A 25,990-nucleotide genomic window follows, 5' to 3' on the forward strand; every position below is an offset into this window, starting at 1 on the left:
ACAGCTTCATTCTGGTTCGCTGTAACATTCACATTTATGGCGATTTCGCTTGAACCCGAAACTGAGTCAGGTTCTAACCCCAACCGCTGTCAATTCATACATTTTGACAGCAGTTAGGGTTAGAAACTGACTCAGTTTCGCTTCAAACAAAAACAACATTAATGAGTGTTTCTCCCTCCCAGGCTCCGGCGTTTGACATGTTCAATTGGCTCCACTCAGTGCTCCGCCCAACTATGAATATAGGAACTATAGCATGGACATGCTAAAGTGCCTGAGGGTAGGCAATTTGCGCAACACGCGCACTGAAGGAGTTGGGTGTGGCAGCGAGAGCCCGATCCTTCTGTTGGGCGTCATTTCGAACAACTGTCAGTGTCAAAGAAATTATTTGAGTAACCGTCGTTTGTTTTTCACACATATAAGCACAGCGCGTGATTATCGTAAAATTTGGACGGAAAAAAGCGTCTGTGACAAAATTTTTTGTTTATTTTCGGCCCAAACAGTTTAAAGTTTGAGACAACGTAAAGATTTTCAGTGGAGTAAGCTGTTTCGTTGAGCTCTTCGGTGAAGTGGCGTTTTGGTGAGCCGACAAAGATATATAACCAGAAATGACGCCAGTGGCCGTAGTTGAATCTCCGCTGAGAAGATCCGACGCGTCACGACTTTTTCGCACGCCGAGGCCGCTTTCGGAAGAAGTAAGTAGGCTGATATGATTGATTATCATGAGTTTATCAATTAAACAACGATGGATGCGCTCGGATTGTAGAATAATGTAACCCCGGACCCATCATTTGATCGAATGCGATTCTCGTTTGCATATTGCGTTTCGAGTACAATTCTAATTGGTTTATCTTTCTGTTTCGCATGTATGGTTTGGCATTGCTGAAAAACTTTAGGAAATCGTGAATGATGATGAAGCGGAACGACGATTTCGGCGGTCGGCTGCTTCCTTGGACGATAGCACTATGTCCACTGCATCGACCGTCGAAGATAATGACAACATCAAGATGTGCCTCCAGTTGTACTCGGACAATGTAAGTACCTGTAATAAGTAGTATGGTTGGACCACTAAGAGCCGATTTCTTCACCCTCGCTTAACTTTTAAGCCAGGTTCACCAGTACGTTTAAACCTGGCTTAAGCACTTAGCGAGGATGTAGAAGTCGGTCCTAAACGGAAGAGCAATATTAAGGAATGCCAAAATTTACAATCCATGCGATTGGGATACAATTTCATTTGTAAATTTAGTACGTTAACTTTAGTTTACTCTGTATTTACTGCTTGTTTAACCAATTTTCATAAACGTAATTCGCACCTTTATTTAGGCATGGGAACTTCAGCAAACCTCCAAATAAATAAAATGAAACATTTTTCATTCTGTACCATATGTTATTACACCTAATAGAATCAAATACATTATAACCATTCTAAATATAACGAGTTCAGGGAGGTTCACAATGTAGACAAATATATATTTTATATATTTTAATCCAAAGATTTGAACTATGCTTAATGTTTGCTTCGAGAAATGCACACATTGCTATAAATGTAATACAAATTACCCAATTATAATTAAATTATGGCTTCTTGGTACCACTACACATTATTTAGAGCAGAAACTATTTTATATTAAGCTGAAAAATTATCCTCAATTCGGGGCTGTTTATGTTATACGTTCCATAATACGATACAAATTAGATTTGTGCAGTAGCTAATGAAACAAAATAGAAAACTCGTGGTAGTTATTCAAACAATTGTCATTACTTATTTTCCTTACTCAGAAACTGAGCAAAGACAACGCGTGGACGGTGACCATCATCGATACTTTCGCGAAACTGATGACACGTCACTCGTCGATGCAGAATTTCCAGGTTGCTGGTTCGACGCTGGAGGCTTCCACAAAGGTTTACGGTCTCCGAGTTGATTCCATACACACTGACGTGATGCGCATGTGCTCGGAGTTAACGCGACAATGTATGTATCGCATAAGCTTCTATTTCTATTTTAAAATGCGAATTAAAATCGAAATTATTTTTTAGCCGCCCGGGCAATGGACAACAACCGCGAGGAGGAAGTGGACGATGATAATGGTGGTGCTGACAAGGAGAATGGCGGTTCTGCGACAGGCGCAGATGGTACCTCACAGCAGTCGCAGGATCCGAAGCCGAAGAAGAAAAAAGCTCGAAAGCACGTTAGTACCTTAACGAAGAGCAAGGAGTCGATCAACGCTCCTTTGGACACAAACCCCTTCACGGATCCATTTTTTGCCAAGCTCAATTCAGTCGTGGGGGATGTCAACAGTTCAAGCCGGTTGATGCAGAATATTATTCCGACCGAAAAGGGAGAGCTGCAATTACGGATGGATTATTCTTTTTGGGATGACCGAGAGCTTCCGCCAATAGATCTAGAAGCGGTGGAAGACTATGAAAACTACGAAACTACCACTGTCACAATGCACAGCGTTTCGATGGCAAACAAACTGCACGAGATGTTGGCGGGATATGAAATAACGGACGCCCCTGCTGAGGACGAAAACGATGAAAATGACAAACTGAAAGGAACACAGGACGTAGAAATTCGCGACGCCGAAGCAGATGCATTTCCAATGAACCGCTCCGCCGTGGATGTTCGTTTTGATATCGATGCGGAGGTGGAACCGATTCCAGTTGGAGATGCGTACATCATCGATTACACATCTGCCGATGGGCCAGACAACGACGACGAGTTCAACGAAGAGGATCAAATTGCGCTGCAAAACTGTCGAGGCCTGAAACGTAAAACTGTAATCATCGAAGATATGCGTCCTATTGATTCTTCTTCTGCAAATCTCGAATATTCTTATCGCGCCCTGGATAATATATCGCAGTTTTGGGCCGGTCCCTCACATTGGAAGTTCAAACGTTCCAAAGATCTGCGCAGTCTTTCAATGCATATGAGCACTCTCGGAAAGGCAAAACCGAAGGAGAAGCAAACCAGAAAGAAAAAACGCTTTGAAATGGATACTTTGGATGATATGATTAGTATCGGGGAAGAATTATTTCCAGCATACAGCCAAAGCAAACCAGTGAAAAACATCACCCATCAAAAGAGTTTGATCTGTAAAAAGTGGGACTCCAAAAAGCTCAAATTGCCAACTGATTTCCACCTGGAGAGGAATCGGTTTGATATAAACGTTTTTGCAAAGGGAATGAAGGTAAAAGACTTTGATACGGCACCAGAACCGGATGTTCCGGTGGATGAGTATGACTATGACAATCCAGTCGATCAGAACTACTGCAGCCGAGTAATGGTAAGTTGTATGACTTGTTTTGATCTGAGAAAGTGGGTAACATAAAATTATTTGTATTTTCAGAATGACGAAACAGACACAGAAACAGATCAGGTTGCCGAATATGACGGAGGTGCTACCGCTGACCATCACACCTTTGATGATATAACTGCTGGTGGAGATGGAGGTGGTAGTGGGGCACCTCTCAACACCAGCCTTGAGTTCATTCCTACAGAATTTCAAGGAGCGCCCGATAAGGCACGTAATAGTAATTATTTGTTTCAATTCACCAATTCTTAAAATTATTTCTCTCAATGCAGGTGGCAAAAATTAACATAGCCTACGCAAAAACTGCGAAAGTAGTCGACATGAAACAGCTAAAAACGTGCTGTTGGCGGCTTATCACTGAACAAATCTCCGGCACCAGTCAAGAATCCCCCAGCAGTAGCGGCATGGTCAGCACGGGTAAAGCAACATTTTCCGACATCTATCGGAAACTGCCGTATATTCTCAGCAAATCGATGAGTGAAAACATCTCGAAGTCGCTTGCTTTTTATTCGGTGTTACATCTTACAAACGATCGATCTTTGCGACTTGTACGGCAAGAAGATTTAGATGATTTTAAAATTTTACCTCCTGCGTAACTGCCGCTGCCAAAGCTAATGTGAGGGCCAAACGAGCAGGATATTATTTAATAAACACAACTTGAACATATTAAAATAATTTAATCAGTTCCAGTTGTCTTAAGGTTCAACTGAGAAAGCTTGGAAAAGTGGCCATCTTGGAAAACAAAAAAGTTTTTTCTCACACCGTTGGAAAAATATTCATAAAAACCAATCAAAAGTACTGTACCAATGGCCCGAATACATTGATTTATTTTTATGAAGATTTTTGCAACGGTGTGTAAAAAGCTGCTTTTTCCTTTTCCAAGATAGCCGCTTTTCCAAGCTTTCTCAGTAGAACTTTAACACGTATAGTGCAAAGTAGGATATTCAGGATCGCAAGTTCTTTGCTCAGCCAATTTGTAGCAAATAGTAACTTAAAATTTATTAGTGTTATCGTTTTTGTACTACCATTTTCGTTCGCGTATGTTAATATCTTTCACCCATTGAAAATTTGGATTGCCTTTGGCCACCAGACGAGTGGGAGCGGAACGATTCAAAGTTTTGCGATACGCATGTACAAATTATCCTGTTAATAGTATTCTTACAGAATAATGATTGAGTGTATTCCTCCTTAGAAATAGAGAAATTGAAAACGAATATATTTTATGTTGCTATTACTCGAAATTCCAGTCTAAACGATATATGTATCTTATCTACCATCCATTAGTTTTTTTTTTTCAAAATTGCGCGAGATCGACCCTTAATTTCAATCATTTTTACACATATACGCACTATTCTTCCCCACGCAGCGGCGGGGTAGGCGGTTTTGGTGCTGTCTAGTGATCGGCAACATCGCACCATAAATCGAATAAAAACGGACGTGATTTGATTGCGTGCTCTAGGTGTGTAAGCGACAACCGGTCGAGCAGAAGAAGGGTTTCCGTGTCGGCGGCCTCCTTTCTCATACAGTCATTCCGGTGGAAAATCATCACAATTCAAGCAAAACAGAGATGCAATAGCGACCCACTAAGTGCGCAACTTGTTTTGTGGAGGCGTCAGCACGTAGATTGTCCTATCCATGTCCCTCTTCTAAAAACCGGTTATCCATGTCCGTCTTCTAAAACCGATATGCGATCCTTTGGGTCCGTCACGAGGGAATTGATTGAATGGGAGAATATTGGGTAATAAATTTTGTTGATTTCTTTTTCGTTTTTGCGTTGTGTAGAACTTTCGATTCTTATCGGAAAAATTACACGAAACTGACTCATCCCTTCCCCTGTATAACAAACTGTCACAAATTCATCTATAACCCCTTCCACTATTACGTAACAAATTCTCAAAAAAAGTTTTTCTTCAGTGAAAACATGCTACGTAACGTTCTAGCTTACTCCCCCTCCTCCATATAACATATGTCACAACATGGCACAATTTGTCGTACTCCCTCCTCACCTGAAAGCGTTACGTAATTTATGAATGGTCTCTAAATGGCACTACTTTTTATCGAATGAATAGCGTGCGTGTCGAGATACGTGGGTGGTCTTCCATGCTGTAAGCGAGACATTTTAATAGAGGCCTCGAAATTTCCACAATATTACCGATTTCCATGAAAACAAAATTTTTGTGTACGGGTCATTAAGTGTAACTTTTGCTATAAATATTTTGTTAAAATTGCTTATTTGTGTAAAGTTTTAAAACTTTAAAAGCAATAACATTGTATTTTTTTCAATCTTTTATTTCTCTACTCCATATAAACTACTCCATATAATTGAATAAAATTTTGCACACTTATAGAATGGTGCTTATACTGTCATATAAATATACACTTACGGACTACCTTTTTTAATAGCAGTATTTTACATACATTTTTAATAAACAATTTAAAATATATTCGTGTTCTCGACGCTAAAAAAAATAAAAAAGTTTATCAAATGATGCGGGAAACGTTCACCTTCAATAATATGTAAAGATATTTTTGTCCTTTTGTTTCTGTCCAGAGATATACAGGTTTCTGTTGCGCGCCGCGTTCTTCCAACATGCGGCGCATTTCGATTATGCCCACGATAACGCACTAGCGCCCACGCGAACTCGAGCAACGAGCATGTTCAAACTTGCGTTCAACACCTTGCGGTATCTATTATTTAGCACGCAGAACCTTCTGTTGTATTGGCGATTTGCGGCTAAACCAAAATACGATTCAGCTCATGAACTGGCAAGTGATACAGTATGCTTTTTTTCATCCGCAAGTGAGTCGTAGCTTATAACAAAAACTTTATTTCTTCTCGGAAAAATCTTACCACTGCCAAAATACGAATGAAACGAGTAAGAAATTTGGTTTTATTTGCAATTATTGTGGAATTCCAGCCATTTGCAATTATTTGGCTCATACATTTCTTCGAAATGTTATCGTAGTATTATTGTGATTATAAAAAATCGTTCCATAAATGAAGTTCTAACTCTAAACCAAGACCCAACCAGTACCTATGTCAAAATCCTTCATATTTTGGATTACGTAGGAGATTCAGTGAAGACTATCAGAGAGAAGGATCGGCTGTGAATGATACAAAGCTGACACTTTCCTATTAGCAGGATATATTTTTTCCTCGCGTGATCTGGAGAGTTTCATGAATTTACACCATCTCATGAAGTTTTAGCTTAACCCTTTCATGCCCAATATTTTTCTCGTGCATGTAGAGTTCCAAAACTATTTTTTCTTGAAAACGGTGGGGTCAAGAAACACGAAAAGCCTTTTTTCATAAAGATACCCAGTTAAACTCATTCCGGAACCGGTTCGGATTTCTGAATGGAGTCATTATGGATTCCAAATCAAATGCAACAACCGATTCCGACTAAGAATCGGTTGTTGCATTTGATTTGGAATCCATACTGACTTCATTCAGGATTCCGAATCAAATTTCGAATGGTTTAACCGGGTAAGTGCTTCCCTTGCAGTGCTAGAAGCTGCTCATTTTTTACCTTCCAATGCTCAATACAATTCTCCTAGAATATTTACAATAGTCCCATTGCGTGGAAAATGTAGCCAAAGACAATCTAAATTGATAAGTTTTATCAATTTTCAAATAATATTGCAACATAACGAAGATATATGAAAAATTCATTTTCCGTCGTAAACTATTCCTGGCAGCACTGCTCCATCGAAATCCAATCAGACTAATTGCAATAACTTCAGTTCTAGAGAAACAGGAAATGATGTAACGGCGGCTACGGTGCTCAACAAATTACATTTCTGAACAGCACACATATAGCTCTGCGAAAAATATTAGAAACTACTATGTTTTACACCCATTTCGCAAGAAGTTTACTCATCATCTTATAAAATAATGGTTTTCCTTCATTTTCATAAAAAAATATCAACTAATTGATAGGTGATTTGGTGTTTAAATGTTATTTTTTACTAAAGTTTACAGAAAATATATGCACTATGACAGAACAGAATCAAATCCAGCCCCCTGTCAAGGACGACGTCTCTGTACAGCCAACATTACTGCCATGAAAGGCAAAACATTGATTTTGAACCGAATGCTATTGGCGATTTGCGGCAAAGCCAAAATTAGTCATGCGACACCTATGATTCAGCTCATGAACTGGCAAAGTGATACAGTTTGCTTTTTTTTCACCCGTAAGTGAGTCGTAGCTTACAACAAAATCTTCATTATCTTCTCGGAAAAAGCTTACCACTGCCAAAATATGAATGAAACGAGTAAGAAATTTAGTTTTATTTGCAATTATTCTGAAATTACAGCCATTTGCAACTATTTCACTCATACATTTCTTCGAAATGTAATCGGGGTATTATTGTGGTTATATAAAATCGTTCCATAAATAAAGTTCCAACTCGAAACCGAGACCCAATCAGCACCAATGTCAAACTCCTCTATATTTTGAACTACGTAGGAGATTCAGTGAAGACTATCGGAGAGAAGGATCGGCTGTGCATGATACAAAGCTGACACTTTCCTATTAGCCGGATATATTCTTTCCTCGCGTGATCTGGAGAGTTTCATGAATTTACACCAACTCATGAAGGTTTAGCTTAACTTAGGACCAACGGGAAATGCTGTTGCGGCGGCTACGGTGCTCAACAAATTACATTTCGAAACAGCGCGCATATAGCTCTGCGAATAATATTAGAAACCACTATGTTTTACACTCTTTTCGCAAGATGTTTACTCATCATCTGATAAAATGATGATTTTCCTCCATTTTCATAAACAATTATCAACAAATTGATCGGTAATTTGGTGTTTAAAAGTCATTTTTACCAATGTTTACAGAAAATATATGCACTATGACAGAACAGAATAAAATCAGCAACACTTTCCTTCCAGCGCTATCTGCGAGCGGTTTCAACGTAGAATCGCCAATAGCTATAACGCCCCATATATGTAGGTCGCTGTCAAACTCCATATGATGGTATAGGGTTGCCAGGGGGCCGATCAAATCAGCAACACTTTGATTCCAGCTTATCTGTCAGCGGTTTCAACGTAGAATCGCAAATATTGTGCTTTGCAGGATAATCGCTCGATATTCGATTATATGAAAGCTCAATTGAGATAGCCGCATGACAGCCGCCTATATAAATTTATAGGCAGCTTTTTCCTTGAAGCTTTCGAAAAGCACACAGCTGGCAGAAAAATAAAGCTCCACTGAAATCTGCTTGCGGAGCAACTGCGGCTATATTTGATGCGCCTTTCAGACGCCCGCAATGTGAGATTTTATTATAAGTGCGACAATAGCAAATCGCAACTTGTATTGTTTCGAATATCGCCAGTTCTATTGTTAAAATTTGGTTTTATGTTATTAAAAATGTATGTAAAATACTACTATTAAAACGTGAACCTTGTGATGCATTTTTAAAAATCAGCTAAATTAAATGCATTTCTTTCCATCAAAATTGAAATTCATAATGTATTTTGCGTTGCTTGTAAGACGTCCCTACCCTACAAAAACTAGTCCTACATTCGACAAAACGTCGAACAAAGTGAATCAGCGTAGGACGTTTGTTAAACAAACTTTTCTGTGAGGGAGTGTAAAGTTGATGTAAAAATGGAAATTAATGCATTTTTTCTAATATGATGCAAATTCGTTATACATTTCTAGAGTGATCTGCCCCTAGATTAAAACCAATATTTCATAATTCATATGTTTATATGACAGTATAAACACCATTCTAAAAGTGTGCAAAATTTCATGTAATTATCTAGAGATTTGTTTATGAGCAATAAGAAATTGAAAAAAATAATTTAGATCATTTTTAAAATTTAAAAAGCCCGTCATTTAAACAAAAAAAGCAATTATAACAAAATATTTATAGCAAAAGTTTCATTCCAGGTCCCCTATCCAAAAAAAAAAAACATTTTTCATGAAAATCGGTGATTTTGGGGAAATTTCGAGGACAACTTGACGTGGTTTGACTCATTATCATGCATATGCTCAACGTTCGACCTTCAGCACTCACAGATAAAAAATTCCATGTAAAGCTATGCTAACTATACTGCACATAAGGGACCATCCATAAATGACATAGCATTATATGGTGGAGGGGGGAGTTTTGTATTTTGTGATGATGTGTGACGACAGGGAGGTAGGGGGTCATGTCATGCTACGTAGCTTTTTAAAGGGAAATGGGGGTTGACCTTATGTCACGACAATCTTACCCGTTTCATCTAACTAACATCGTTCTTTATTTTTTTTTAAATTTTTTTTTTAAATGCGGGGTCAAGGGAGGGATGGTTAGCGTCAAGCTACGTAATTACCATGTTTTTGACGAAATGCTACGATGGGAGAGGGGAGTGTTAAAAACCACTCAACAAATGCTACGTCATTTATAGATGCTCCCTAAAGGGAATGCTACCAATAATGTGAAATTCTGCGTGTGATTAATTTTACATGGGCCACAAATCGTGTTATAAATAACTTACGTGTGTTGGTGACCATACTGACATCCAAAAAATCATGTAAAATAATACTAAGACTGAAGGTTGGACAGATCTTCATAAAAATCAATCAGCAGTACTGTAACAACATTCTACATACGCTGATTGATTTTTACGAAGATCTGACGTACGGTGTGGAAAAAACTGCTTTTTTTGTTTGCAAAATTTGCGCATTCTCTGTCCAACCTTAAAAACAACGATCATTGACTCACCAAAGACACCCCCTTACTGACTGAGCTAAAGCGACACACAACAACGGGAATGCAAAGTGACGTACATAAGTTTCGCTTGAGTGTGAACGATCCAAGCGCATTAAGCTGCGACTCATGCACGTGTGTGTATAACGTAGGTGGTTTTTCTGTCTGCTCAACACCGTTTCGTATAAAATCGTGTAAAAATAAGATATGTTGGCTAAATGTTGAATTAATATCGCTAAAATCGCACTATTAGCAGCGTAGTTGGTGTTTCGCATTTCGATGTGTAGTAATGTCCGAGGGCGAAGAACGAGGGTTGGGGCGTTGAGGTTGATTTGTCCAAGGAGATCGGGAACATCATACTCAGCCAACAGAGGCTTTGATATGAAAATGGCCTGCGAAGTATGTCTACGTTCTTGCAAAGTATGCAGTCCTAATAGTCTGCAACGGTTCTCATATGGTGGCAGGTTCAACGGATCATTCCAAGGCAATTGACGTAAAGCATATCGTATAAATTTGCGCTGGACAGCTTCAATACTTTCACTCCACGTTGCATGATAAGGGCACCAGACGATGTTTGCAAATTCCAACTGCGAGCGCACCAGTGAGCAATATAAAGCCTTGAAACACATTTTTCCGCCGTTGTAGTTGTAGATTGGACCTATTGGACCATCATATGTGAAAAGTTCAGGCTGACTGTTTGAATTTCATTTTTCGTTTCATTTTATATAGGGATCCATCCATAAATGACGTAGCGTTATATGGGGGAGTTTTGTATTTTGTGATGATGTGTGACGGCAGGGGGTAGAGGTCATACAATGCTACGTAACTTTTTAGTGCGGAATTGGAGTTGGCCTGATGTCACGACAAACTTGCCCGTTTCATCTGACTGCAAAGAACCACTTTGCATAATTTGCAAGTAAAGAGAGAAGCCAATTTTCAATTAGTAAGCGTTTTCTTGTATATGATTTCAAAATCAAAGTGTTAGCAAATTATTTGGTTCCTGTACTAGATGGTTCATGCTTCGTTCTTTTATTTTTCCAAGCTTTCAAGTTTATCTAATTACAACGAAAAATTCTCGAACTCGTGGGGAAGGGAGGTGTTAAAAATGCTACGTCATTTATGGTGAAGCCTAAGTAGGTATGAGGACGAAATCAATACAGATCCGACGCAGAATGCTGCACTCCAACGATGTCAATCTTTTTACATCGGATCAAGTACAGGATGCACGTTTATCTATCTCTTCTTCATTATTCAAACATTGATCTGCTTCAATGTCAGATTATTGAATAAAGTAAGATATTTGCAGCCATGTGGCGATTATTGGCGGTGGTGACGACGATGCTCTTTTGCTCGTTTGTGGAGCATTACTGTAACTTAGACGGGATACGTGTTTCATTCTCCAGTACCGCCGACATTGCTGTGCAATAAAATGATTGATGTTGCACAACGGACTGTAGCAAAACCGATAAGCATAACCGTCTGGAGGGACAAGGAGCATGATAATTGCATTTTGGATTCGTTCATTAATACCTGATATCCAGGGCCATAGAGAAAAAATACGGGCCCGGGGGGTCCAACGTACGGACCCTCACCATTGTATATCGCCCGTGTACTAAAAAGTTAAAGTTTGTAATATATTGGACTTAACTGATATTGTGTATATTACACTGGAATTTTATAGTTATGTGTCAGTTTTTTGCTCTAGTTGCTTGTAGTGCCAATGACGGAAAAAACGTAGGGTTGTTAATACTGTGGAGTATTTTAAATACCTCTTCGAAAGTTATGGTGACTTTGAAAAGGACCATTATTGTCAATAGTATTAGAAAAAAGTATAGAAATGGAAAGATTAAAATTGTAGTAATCACAAAAATTAAAAACATTATCTAAACGAACATCAATGGAAAAAGAAAAAAAAAACAATGAGAGAACTGAATATTGAAAGAATGTACAGAAAAACTAAAAATAGCTAAATCAACCAAATAAACAAATTAAAGTCAATTGTGCAATCAAAAACAAACCAAAACAAACAAGAACCTATAAAAAGTCAATAAAAGAAAACAGGAAACTAGACAAACAAATTGCAAATATTAAAGTAGTCGAACATTATTATGCTTATGCTCCATGCTGTTGCACTTGTTATCACTGCTGCAACGATTTCTCATCGTTTATATAGCTGGATTCGAACGGCTACTCGTCATGTGTCGTGATGGCCTAGGGTGTTAATAGGAGGTTTTGATAAGTAGATGTTTTGTCGGTTCTAGTCCCGATGTTTACCTGTGGGTTTTTTAACTAGTAAAGCTTAGTTCTCTACACATACATACAAACGGAATATTAATAACAGCGCGAAAATGATACAAAGCAAAATGCGTCAATGAAGATGCTGAAATGCCGGCGGCGGAGAGCAAAACTATCAGGGCCCTTTTAAGATCACTCAGGGCCTCCTGGGCACTACTGAATGCAGGGGCTCTCCTATAGTTGAACAGAATACTTCGTAGGGGAGCCCGGGGCTAGTTGGCGGTTGGGGTAAGTTGGCGGAATCCCTTTTTCTCTGTTTCTATTAGACATTTAGCGCTGTCTCTTTTTGTGTACCTCAAGTTATGTGAAACCCATTATCCAATGTGTTTTTGTTGCAAAACGATTTGTTTGGTGGAAGTTGTGGGTAATATTGTGTTTTTGAGCATACAAAGTAAATTTTCTAAATTTTAAATACTTTGCGTTATTTTGGGTGATTTTCAGTCTATTTCCCGAATGATTATATTTTTAGATGGCGCATGAAAAGAGCTTTCAGTATCCGTATAGATATTACATCTATCCACAAACAAAAGTTATTTTTAACTAGTTTTTGATAAAATATGCGGTTGGGGTTAGTTGGCGGTGCTGCACGCGGGGCAAGTTGGCAGTACTATTTACAGTGCAAAAAAAGCCATCAAAAAAATTTTATTTCTGGAATTAACTCCAAAGTAAGAAAATCTTTTTCTTGTGTATCTCGTCAATGCAGGAGACATTTATTCCGGCCAATCGCATAAAGAATTTCGAAAATTTGCTTTTGAATAGGGAGTACGCGTCAAAGTCAAAATACCGGGGTATTGAAACTGAAATATAATAGCAATTGTCGGTTAATATACAGTTTTCTTGAAAAGACATTCAGCACGTTCCAAAAGGACCCTTGAAGTAATTAAATCTCCATTTGATTGCTTAGTTTTTGGGGTATCCACACATACCGCCAACTTACCCCGGGGCCGGGGTAAGTTGGCGGGTTTTCCGCGTCACTTATTTTTGTCTATAAAAATGGAGAGAATGCATCAAACACTTCATAAAAAATCAGAGATGTTGCCAACGGTCCGCTCTTTCATGCCGCGTGTTCTATTTTGCAAGATCTACCTACATCAAAGCGGTAAAAATTTAAAACTGAAAACACCGCCAACTAGCTCCGGTCTCCCCTACTTCATGATGCGTTTAAAGCTATTTTCCAAAACAATGCGCTCGGCTATGTATAACTGCGTGAATATTGCAACATCAATTAATACGTCAATAGATGTCAATCTTCATTGATAGATGTGAGAACATAAATAGTTTAGAAATCTACCGCTGAAGCCATAAGACTTTTTGTTCAATTAAATATGAACAAAATAAGGGAACATATGTATCGATTTTGATTTTTGTCAGTTCACACTATCTTCAGATTTTTAGGGTTTCCCACTCTTAATGCTATCCTCGAAAACATTGCACTACAATTGGTCGGTGTTTAGTCAGACCGGACTAAGTGACAAAATATTGATTTCGAGAAAAACGAATTTAAAGTTTGAATCGCAGCATCCTTTACATTATGATGGGAAATTAATATTTGCAATAACTCTTGTTGATTGTTACATATTTCATATCTGGCAAAAGTGGAATGTAGCTGGCGAAATTCTTTATCCAGTGCTATCATTATCTCATTTTTTGATGTTTTTTTTGTTTTTTTTTCTATAAATTAACATAACCAGAAAATTTAGCCAAACAAACTTTTGAAAATTCAGATCACATATCGCGCAGTGTTCCCAAATAGACTAAAACGTGATCGAAATTGTTTTGACTACGAAAAAACGATTTTCGAGCTATAGTGTCTTCAGCAAATTTTGTCTATAAAATATTGCCCAGTCGAGCTTTATGGTCGTTTTTTGAATACATGTTTTTGCATGCACGGGACAGCATGCGACAAATGATTATCCCTGAATTTGATAGCGTTTGCTTTATAGATTCGAATGAATATGGTTTTGTCTGCGGAAATTTGCTGATTGAAGTGTTATTTCATACCAAAATGTTGCTTTTTTGCACTAAAACTTTCGACAACTCCTTATGCCGGATAGTTATTTTCTTATGCCGGATAAAATCTTAGAACATTTTGAAAATCTAAAAATCACCTTGAAAATAGATCTGTGCGCCGCTGCCGACGTTAAATTTTAACAAACGCCGACGCCGAAAGGTAGACCGGCGACGCGCCGCCGACGCCTTTTTCTCACGCCGACAATTCGCGAACTCGAAAATCGTTGACTCACACTTTTATCCACAAATCTAGGAACATTGTATATGGTCCGAATATACGACATTAACTGATTCATGATTAAGCACATGTTGATCTTTATTTGGTATAAGTGGTTGTGAATTAGATCACAAAATTAACAAAGTCTTGATATTTTCATGGATCCATTCTTGCTTCGTCAACTGGTTATGATTGTGAGCATATAAGTTACAATTCACCATTTGTGCGCGTGAGATGTCCCAAAAAAACAAAAAAAAAACATTTCCACTTTCAAGATATGGTTAATGAAATTTACGATTATGTGCCTGATCTTAATCTTTGCACGTAATCAATTTCACTGTAATGTAGTGTATTATTTATCGATTTTTTAACCGATTCATGATTCCTAATATACTAGAAACGATTCACCAGTCGAGCTCGTGAAACTGTTCATGATATAGTTCATGAAGTAATTAATTTTCCACATAATCTTAATATACTTTCGTAAACAATTACAAGGAACTCATACTATTATTCATGGATTATTCGCTCTGTTCTTTGGTTTTGAAATTTCTATGTGAGCTATTGTGTACAACTGCTAGCAACCAGTCTAATAGGCGCGAGCATTAGATACAAGGTAACTACTAGGACCTGTAACCCCCCTTTTGTTAAAATTCAGTGTAATGTTCGGAATTAAATGAAACTGCGCTGAGCACCAAATATACATTATCTAGTTACAATTCATGTCCGTGAAATAATTAAGAACACTATAAGACACGTGATTCTGTGTAAAAAATCCGACGGTAAGCTCAAGACTAAAATATCACGATAACACGACGAGAATTTACGAAAATCGTTGCACATCGTTCAATTCTTGAATTTTTGACGTAGGACTACGTCTTTGTTTTCGATATGAGGGTGCACTCTGCAAATTCTACAAAAATGGTATGTAACGAAAAGTGGTCCAATTTTAAACGCATATAATTCAGCCATCTCACGATAAATTTTCAAAGTTTTTGCACAAATCGCCTCGAAATACTTCTAAGAATAGATTCCAATAGATAAACCCAAAGATTTTTGATATCATAGCATTAAAAAATTAAATAATATACAACCTAGTCAAAATATCGCGTATTTACACACAGAAGATAGCGCTTCTCAAGCCCTGTACGACGGATTGGTGTACCTAGCGCGCAACGCTTTTATGAATGACGTCATCATCAACTATTTAAAGAGCGGACTTGGTCAGACACGCTCAGTTCCCTGTTGAACGGCTGGTGAAGCAGATCACTGCGCTGTGTTTTTTACAGCCAGTGTACCTGAGCTAGAAGTCCGTTACACTGGCTGTGGAGGGACGCTACCCTGTGTCGTCCAACAGGCGACCGCTCCAACTGCTTCCTAAATACCGCTGTAATGTTGTCAGTAAATTTTTATTTTAACTAGCACTTGTATTTGCTATTTTCGCTTGAAATTAAGTAATGTAGTGGTAGTAATAAGCTTCCCATTTTGGTTTAAACGCAAGGACAGTTTTTAAAACAGGATTCGATTAATTAGTTTAGCTCATCTAAGCAATTTTATCAATTCTGTAATTTAAAATGAATTTTACAGAACTTGGTGAATTTGGCCCCACTTGCAACTGGTATAATCAACCTGCACAAAGTGTTGCATAACGCAGGGCTGTTTTTTGGAACAAAATCATTCAGCCCTTCGCTATGCAAAATCACGATATTATGGCAGATGGGCTAATCGCGGCCGTTCCTTTCAATCGGGAAAGGCCGCGTGGAATTTTAGTGAAACGCGCTAATAGTGTCGTGGTGGTACTAGTTGTCTCTTTCGCTCTACCCATCATCATCAGCGTTGATTTATTTTGCAATGTACGCTTGGGTTCAATGTTTGGTGCGAATGTGTTGGTAGGTAGGGGAACTGGCGGTAAAATGAACACGTTAAGCAAAGTCATTATTTTCTAACTAATAAGCGAATGAGATATTACAATAACCTTATGTTTCTTGTTAGACATGTTTTGTACATGTCTGGTAAAAATACTTCGTCATAAACACATTTTTTCAAACATGATTCTTGATTTCTAAACATGTCCAAAAATGAGACATGTTTATAGCGAGTGGGAAAAATGAACATGTGGCGGTGGTAAAATGAACAGCTTTTGGTGACCTGCAAAATGTCCTGTATGTATGTAATGAGCAGCGTTGGAAAGCATTTTCCGATTAATGCTAATATCCCAACAAATCATGAGCTTTGCATACACACAGGGCCTTTTCGCAGGCAAAAAAATTGTCACGGAAGAATTGAATTTTAATGACGTAATATTAACCATTTTTCAATCCTGTGGCATCGAAACACATCTACAAACTTGGGGTTATCCATGGGTGTTTGAACTTTTAGGATCTGTTTGAGAGCAACTAGAAAGCTTAGTCTATACATGAGATGTGATTATATTGTCTAAAATTTGATTTTTCTTTACCGGTCCGGGTGTTTTTTCCCACATACTAAGTACTAAGAAAATAAATATTTTACATTAAGTAGTATAGTCCTACGTCTACAGTTCGTGCAACCCCGTAGGGCTGCCCCTTGTAGTTTTTAGTCAATAAAGTTAATACAAATTAATGTATCAACAAGTTATGAGCTAGAATCATAAAAATATTAAACATATTCAGACACAACCACCTACTAAACATTTGAGTATAATGCCATCTTTTTTTTGCGTGAACTAGTTTTGTGAAAACACAAATTATTTTCAATGCGAGGTTTATTTATCATTGATTGACTAGTGACCTATTTTGAATTTTTTTTTCTCGAAGATTGCTTGGGCAGAGTGATCTTGACTTTTCGCGATTCTGGTGTACTGATGTGGCGATGCAGAGGGTAAGATTTCTGGTCTCATATTGCGAATTTTACCCCCAAATACTCACAGCAAAATAATTTTGTCATACGAAAATACGCTCACACCGCATCTACCATAGTTTGGTTGTTGCGGTGGCTAGGGTTCGTCGCGGTTGCGGTAATTACCGGAACCGCGTGGTATTTACCGCACCCGCACCGCAAAAACTGCGGTACGGTGAGATACTTTTTTTCGCGGATGCGGTGTGGGAAATGAGCTTTTCCAGCGCGGTATTACCGCAACCGCACTCAAATAAATAATTGATAAAGTCTGCAGTCTACATTAAAAGTGAATTAAAACTTTGACTTTTACCATTTAAGAACGACACAACTTATTGCCTTACAACAGGGAAACATAATAAACATTTAATCTAATTTCCATGGACTTGACAATGATTTGAAAAGAAATCCGAATATAATCTGTATTCGACCTATCGCTACTTGATTTTTTACATTTTGTTTATTTTAACGTGATAAAACAATCTGTTACTAAGAAATAAAATCTATAAGCTGTGTCTAATATAATTTGGCATCATTATTGTTACGAAATATTTTGAACACTTTGAAAAATTTACAAGCGAACCTTTTCAAATACATAAAATGCGCAATCCAAACATTGAAAAACAATTGAATTGTACTGTCAAATCCAATTTAAAAATGCATCATTTCTCCCGATTCCTCTTGGCAATCGTGGAATTATGAATCGTTTACGATAACATTTTCTCAACGGTGAATTTTGATTAATTTGGAGAACTTAAAGATGAACTTAAAAAGTCTTAAGACAACAATCCAAAGAATGTAATTATCATCATCAAACCAAACGAATTTGGAGAAATCAGCAGTAAGGGAGACAAATGTTTGAAAAGCGTCCAAAATAAGGAGGGGTCCAAATTAGGCTGATAACCTTATCATCATTCGTTCTTCAACATCATATTTCTATCTCTTTTGAGTTCTGTATAAATTCGTAATGAATTTTTCTGCAATCCGTTTTAAAGACTTCTTCTACATAACTTTTTTTCGCATACATCCATTGTTCGTCCAACTGGGAATATTTTCTACCAAATTAACAACTAATATTTTTCAGCTAGGAGTATTTTATAACTTTTTGAAATTAAAGCTTTCGAAGTTAGTGTAAGGTATTTCGATTTTTGGTGATTATCAGAGCCTCCCTTAATATTGTGACAAGTGTTGAAGTTAGCCCAGATGCCAAGTTTTGCACAGTTTGGACAATTTTATAGCCGACCAACTTCAATTGAATTTTTTGCCATTGGCATTATGGAAAAATACATACATAATGGGATGGATTCCTGTTATGTTATGTGTAGAACGATTTCTGATAATTAAATTAAAAGCTTTCCTATTAATTGCTGCGGAAGAACGTTTTTGTATGTATAAGAGTAAAAATTTCTGAAGTGGCCCCCCATTTTTCACAAAGTAGTGAATTTTGAAAAACATGTTTTTATTTTATGAAATATTTTGTCGTTATTCGAAATATTTGTAATAGTTTTAGTTAATTGAAAATTTATACACTTTTTTATTATAATTTTTTTTTACAGCCAAAACTTAATTTCGAATTGCACCAAACTTCACTGGTGGTTTAACAAATGTTTGGTCTAGAAAATGTCGAAAAAAGGTTTAACAAATGTTAACTATTTCTACTCTTTTTAAAACAATTTTTCAATAAAATGCAGTTTTAAATGGTTTCTTCACGCGATATTCATTCCGTTTAAGTTGTAAAATGTTGCATATGTTATCAGCTTTGAATTCCAAGAACAAAATTTTTGAGCAAACATAAGGTTTTTAAAATATTAGATTTTTTGTGTTACCCGGCATGCGAAAAACAACGCGTGGGCGAAACAGTCGCTGGTCGCCACGCTCATAATGATGAAATACAACTACATTTCATAGGACTTCAGTGCTATGCTAATATTTACCTTGTTTCGAAAGTATTTATCTCAAAATGTACGGCATTTTATTAATAAAACTTGCAAAGTTGGCATTTTTTAATAAATGTCACAATGTAAATAAGAATAATATTATATTATATATGATTATACAAAAAAAATGAATAATTTTTCAACACACTTTTCAAAAATACAGAATTTTACTGCATTTACCGCATTACCGCGCCGTGCGGTGCGGTAAATGCAGCGCGGTTGCGGTAAGCGGTGCGGTTTTATTATTTTTTTGCGGTTGCGGTGCGGACTATCCATTTACCGCCCGCATCCGCACCGCGATGAACCCTAGCGGTGGCTAACAATAACAACATTTAACGCTATATCTAGGATTGTGCATAAGATGTTCGGTTTGTTTATTTGCTGTCCCCCATGCAGTTTAACGTGAGAATATTTATTTTGCTACTTTAAAAATGTGCACGAAAGTCTATCTACAGATGAAACGGGCAATGAATTATTCATCGTGTGATCTAGCCCCAGTCAGGAAAGATTTTCAGTGCCAGTTGCATCAGCCCGGTATCACAGACAAATAAGACGTAACACGAGATGAATTTTCATCTCTCGTAGAAAAAACGGTCGATTTAAATTACAAAAAATGCACCATATCAGCGAGCGTGGCGTTATTGAAGAGAATTTGATACAGAGCTAAATGCGTTATTTTTTTCCATACGTTTATTTGACACGGCATTTGCAAAAGCTTTTTACGCCAGTTTCTTTTTTTACATAGCACGTTACAAAAATCCTTAAGACTAATTTTAACTATACTAGTAATTTTTCTAAAACTAACACTGAAATCACTTTATTGTTTGCTTTTTTCCTTACATTGTTATATTTCATAATGATCTAGTATTTTCGGGTGTATTTATTTACTTTTTTCTGTTATTGTCAAAATTTAAAATCTGAATATTCTGGGACACTTTAATTGGTGAATGATTGGCTTTGGATGAGAGTATGAGGAGATGAATTTAATTAAATTTTGACAGACGCTGTTTTTAGAAAATGATAGATAAGTTCCATGTATAGAGGATCGCGATACGCCAGGATGTCTCTAACAAGAACATGGATTGGTCTTCCTCGGACTTGTAAAGAACCTACTAATTGTGATCTGGCTTCACGATATTCAGTGCAGGACCAAACAACATGCTCAATGTCATGGTAACCCTCTCCACAAGCACAATGATTACCCTCAGCGAGCCCAATACGACGGAGATGCGCATCGAAAGTATAATGATTGGACATGAGCCTTGACATCACACGGATGAAGTCCCGACTTACATCCAATCCTTTGAACCATGCCTTCGTTGATACTTTAGGGATAATTGAGTGTAGCCATCGTCCCATATCTCCATTGTCCCAGGATGTTTGCCAACTAGCAAGTGTCCTCTGTCGAGAAGAGCTATAAAATTCATTGTAAGCGATGGGTCTTTCATATATTTCACCATCTAGTGCACCAATCTTGGCTAAATTATCAGCTTTCTCATTTCCCGCAATAGAGCAATGGGCGGGGAGCCACACTAGGGTAAATTTATAACATTTTCTTGTTAGGTTACTCAGAGATTCTCGTATCTTCTCCAAAAAGAATGGATCTTGATTATCAATCCTCTTTGAGCGTAGAGCTGCAATTGTGCTGAGACTATCAGTGAGGATAAAGTAATGGTTCGGGGGTAAAGTAATAATTATTTGCAAACTATAGTGAACTGCTGCTAGTTCCGCTATATAAACAGAGGCGGGTTCTGCAAGTTTGAGAGAAATTGAAAAATTATTGTTGAAAATACCGAAACCAGTGGCCTCACTGATTCGTGACCCATCAGTGTAAAACATTTTAAGGCAGTCTATGTGTTGATATTTACTTGTGAATATTTTAGGGATCTCCCGCGAGCGTAGATGATCCGGAATTCCACGAATCTCTGCTTGCATGGACGTGTCGAAGAATAAAGTGGATTCAGGAGTATCTACTATATTGACGTATGTGGGAACATACCTAGCAGGCGTTATTTCTTGTGACATGTGATTGAAATACACTGTCATGAATCTGGTTTGGGGTTGAAGCTCAACAAGTCTTTCAAAATTTTCAATTACCAGTGAGTTCATAACCTCACATCGAATAAGTAAACGAGAGGAGAGATCCCAGAATCGGTCTTTTACAGGAAGAACTCCCGCTAGTGTTTCAAGACTCATCGTATGGGTCGACTGCATGCAACCTAGGGCAATTCGTAAACAACGATACTGTATCCGTTCCAGTTTAATAATGTGAGTGTTCGCAGCAGAACGGAAACAGATGCACCCATATTCCATTACTGAAAGTATTGTTGTTTGATATAATCTTATCATGTCACTTGGATGAGAGCCCCACCATGATCCAGTTATTGTTCGCAGAAAATTTATCCTTTGTTGGCATTTCGTTATTAGATACCTAATGTGGCCTCCCCATGTGCCTTTAGAATCGAACCAAATTCCAAGGTATTTAAAAGTCAGGACTTGGGCTATCGTTCTACCAACCAACTGAAGCTGAAGCTGAGCCGGATCACGCTTCCTTGATAAAACGATCAACTCTGTTTTCTCCGTAGAGAAATCGATGCCCAGTTTTAAAGCCCAAATTGATAAATTATCCAAGCTATCTTGCAATGGTTGTTGTAAATTTATAGCTTTTGGTCCTGTGGCAGAAACCACCCCATCATCTGCAAGTTGTCTTAGAGTGCATGGGCTGACAATACAATTATCAATGTCATTCACGTATAAATTATAGAGAAGGGGGCTTAGACAAGAGCCTTGTGGGAGGCCCATGTAACTTATTCTGAGTGTCGCCAGATCGCCATATGAAAAATGCATGTGCTTTTCTGACAATAAATTGTATAAATAATTATTTAATATCGGTGAAAGACCACATTGATGTAGCTTCTCCGAGAGAACATCAATGGAGACTGAGTGGAATGCTCCTTTTATGTCTAAGAACACAGACGCCATTTGTTCTTTTTTTGCGTAAGCGAGTTGGATTTCTGACGAAAGTAGCGCCAGGCAATCATTCGTTCCCTTTCCTCTCCGAAAACCAAACTGGGTATCTGAGAGCAAGCCGTTCGCCTCAACCCAATTGTCGAGACGTCGTAGGATAATTTTTTCCAACAATTTCCTTATGCAGGATAGCATTGCAATCGGTCGATACGAGTTATGATCGGAGGCTGGTTTTCCCGGTTTTGGAATGGCGATAACTCTCACTTGTCTCCAGTCACGCGGGACAATATTCTGCTCAAGAAACTTGTTGAATAAATTCAACAAGCGTCTTTTTGCTAGGTCAGGTAGATTCTTCACCAAGTTGAATTTAATTCTGTCTAGTCCCGGAGCATTATTGTTGCATGAGAGGAGTGCAATTGAAAATTCCATCATTGTCAAAGGCGAATCTATGAAATCGTTACTTGTGGGAGCATCGCGAATGATTTTCTGCGCAGGAGCAGAATCTGGACAAATTTTCTTGGCAAAATTAAATATCCAACGATTCGAAAAATCTTCGCTTTCATTAGTCACGTTTCGATTCCTCATTCTTCTGGCTGTGTTCCAAAGAGTACTCATTGATGTTTCTCTTGACCAGCCATCAACGAAGCGTCTCCAATAACTAGACTTTTTGGCACGACGTATACTGTCAAATTTGTTTTGCAAAATGAAATAATTTTCAAAGTTCTCACGTATACAGGGGGTCTGTTTCATAATTTGTTTGTAGGCAACTTGTTTAGCTTCATATGCATCAGAGCACTCTTTGTCCCACCAAGGATTAGGGGGCCGTCTATTTAATGTCATTCCAGGATTGCATTTCGTTTGGGCTTGTTCTGCTGCTTCAATAATTAAACCCGCTAGGAATTCATATTCTTCGGTAGGGGGTAGCTCTTCTGTCGAAGCAAGAGAAGTGGAAATTGATGTGTCGTATGTTTTCCAATCAATATTTTGTGTTAAGTCATAAGGGACATTGATTGAATTCGTAAGGCCTAATTCACTGTTAATTGAAACAACGATTGGCAAATGATCGCTACCGTGAGGATCAGGTACAACCTTCCACGTGCAATCTAACCAAAGTGATGTCGAGCACAGAGATAGATCTAATGCACTTGGACGTGCAGGAGGTTTGGGGATGCGTGTTGTTTCGCCAGTATTTAAAAGTGTCATATTAAATTCGTCACAAACATTGTATATCAAAGAGGATCGATTATCATTGTAGAGGGAACCCCACAATACTCCGTGCGAGTTGAAGTCTCCCAGTATCAGACGCGGAGTAGCCATGGATTCCACTACCTCAAAAATTTGACGTTGTCCAATTTGAACTTTGGGAGGTATATATATAGAAGCGATAGACATGTCTTTGCCTTTAATATTCGTTTGGACTGCTACAGCCTCAATGCCAGCAATCATGGGGATGGTAATTCTATAGAAAGAATAGCACTTTTTAATTCCTAGAAGCACTCCTCCATACGGGGTGTCTCGGTCTAGGCGAATAATGTTGAAATCATTTAAGTTGAAATTAATGTTTGAGGTAAGCCATGTTTCACATAGAGCAAAAGCATGGCATTTTAAATTATGCAGTAAAATTTTTAAGGAATCAATTTTTGGTATGATACTTCTGCAATTCCACTGTAAAACAGTGATGGAGTCTTTCACCTTAGGAGTTGAATTAACCATTGAAGGATATAATTGCTGCAAGGATGGGCCATTGAGCAATCAGCTGCTCTAAAAATGTTCTAATTGTTGGGAGGAAAGCTGAAAGTATACTCTTTAGTGGTTCAGAAATATTGAATGCTTTAAAAATCCAATCAACAATTTCAGAAAATTTCAATAATCCTACCCCCGGCTGAGGCTCAGAGGAAGTCGAAATTTTATTATTTATAGTAATGGTGTTCTGTTTGGATTGTACGTTCCCAAAACCGGGCGGAATTGATTTCGGTTTTGAATCGGATTTTTTCGGTTTTGGGCGCAGTTTATCTATTGATGGAGAAATTTTAAGGCCCTTTCTTGGCAGCTTGGGAAAAGAAGACTCCGTCGGAGTCAGACTGTTCCGAAAATAGAGATGTGCAAGTGTTTTCTAAGAAGATAGGTTTAGGGGTAGCATTTTTCAACATTTCTGCATAGGAGCGCTTAGACCTCTCCTTCAAGGATCGTTTAATTTTATCCTCGCGCAATTTATAAATGGGGCATGCAGGGAGCTCATGCGAGTTTTCTCCGCACATTAAACATTTTTCTGAATTTTCATTGCATGTATCCTCTTGATGAGAACCCCCACATTTGCCACACCGTGCCTTATTGGAACAGTAAGTGGCTGTGTGGCCAAGCTGTTTACAATTAAGGCAATTCATTACACGGGGGATAAAAAGGCGAACAGGGAGACGAATCTTATCGATAATGACATAGTTGGGCAGCGCAGACCCAGCGAAAGTCACTCGAAACGAGTCAGACAGTCGGTAAACTTTTTTATCTCCTTCGTGTGATACAGAATGCAATTGCTTGCATTCAAGTATCTTTACGTCTTTAAGTATGGTGTCTTTGAAACTACCAACCCCATGCTTAAGTATGTCATCAACAGTCAAACTCGATTCTGTGATGACCCCATCAATTTCAATTTCTTTTGAAGGAATATACGCTCTATACTCACGCGTAAAAAGCTCGCAAGAAGCAATTGCTTTGGCTTGTCTGAGACTACCAACGACAATGCGTATTTTATCTTTATTAACTTTGACGATCTCTTTTACATCCGAGAATCGCGAAGTCAAATCTTTCGAAATTTGAATGATATTTAGCGCCTTTACTTTACGCCTAATAAATACAATCCATGGTCCCGTTGACGACTCTGGGTAAATTTTAATTCTACTCGGGTTTTCATTTTCAGCAGGCTTAGGGGGAGGGTCTGTTACTCGTTCTCCCATCTCTTCATCCATTTTACCTAGCAAGAAAAACTATCACAAAAAGGAATGAAAAATATACCTGTTATACCGGTAGAACACACCTCATGTGTTACGTTGTAAACTTGGTGCCCGTTGTTTGACAATGTGACACTTGCTGTCCTTCTTCGTCGCGTTGCTTCTTCAGTAGAGAAATAGGCCTACCTGCAACACTTCAAAACTCTCTCCGGTTAAGCTGCTCGTCGGTATCACCACCACAAGCGCGCTCTCTCCGTTTCCACCACCGCGGTAGATAAATGTGGCTACCTGTGGTTTGCTGCGAAAATCCCACTGTCGATGCGGCACTTTTCGGTGCCACTTGTTTTCCTTATTCGTCGTACCACTTCTGCGGTAGACAAATAGAGCAAATGGGTCTACCTGTGACGCTTCCCCTCTCGTCGATTAGAATTGCCCGACGACACCAATACAATATATTTTTTCTGTGTGTACAGGCACGATCACTGTCGATTTCTGCCACCGCGGTAGGCAAATTCGTCTACCCGCGGTTTGCTGTCAAAACACCACTTGTCGAGGATGCCGTTGACCACGCCTCCGACGTATCAACTGTCGACTCACACTTAACAAACTGGTCTCTCTCTCCCACAAAAACGCATACAGCGTCTCGCACTCCGTCACTCTCTCTAGAGCAAAACCTTCCACCTGGAGGCACAACCGTCTCGGCCGGTTGCAAAAACTGTTATCTGT

General features: G+C 38.3%; 1 protein-coding gene across 1 annotated transcript; it reads left to right on the forward strand.

Moving 5' to 3' along the window:
• Positions 1-377: 377 nt before the first annotated feature.
• LOC131692892 (condensin complex subunit 2) lies at positions 378-4,525 on the forward strand. The gene is made up of 6 exons (XM_058980257.1): positions 378-692; positions 894-1,031; positions 1,777-1,969; positions 2,035-3,284; positions 3,348-3,521; positions 3,584-4,525. The coding sequence occupies exons 1-6, from the start codon at positions 606-608 to the stop codon at positions 3,905-3,907; spliced, it is 2,166 nt and encodes a 721-aa protein (XP_058836240.1). The 5' UTR covers positions 378-605; the 3' UTR covers positions 3,908-4,525.
• The last annotated feature ends 21,465 nt before the right edge of the window (positions 4,526-25,990 follow it).

This window comes from Topomyia yanbarensis, chromosome 3 (assembly GCF_030247195.1).
Source record: "Topomyia yanbarensis strain Yona2022 chromosome 3, ASM3024719v1, whole genome shotgun sequence".
NCBI classification, from domain to species: Eukaryota; Metazoa; Arthropoda; class Insecta; order Diptera; family Culicidae; genus Topomyia; species Topomyia yanbarensis.

What these genes read in the sequence shown, in the direction of transcription:
- LOC131692892 (XM_058980257.1), top strand. Translation starts at nt 606, where the DNA reads ATGACGCCAGTGGCCGTAGTTGAATCTCCGCTGAGAAGATCCGACGCG. An exon ending in TCCAGTTGTACTCGGACAAT is followed by an intron (nt 1,032 to 1,776) that starts GTAAGTACCTGT and finishes TTCCTTACTCAG; the next exon opens with AAACTGAGCAAAGACAACGC. An exon ending in ACTACTGCAGCCGAGTAATG is followed by an intron (nt 3,285 to 3,347) that starts GTAAGTTGTATG and finishes TTGTATTTTCAG; the next exon opens with AATGACGAAACAGACACAGA.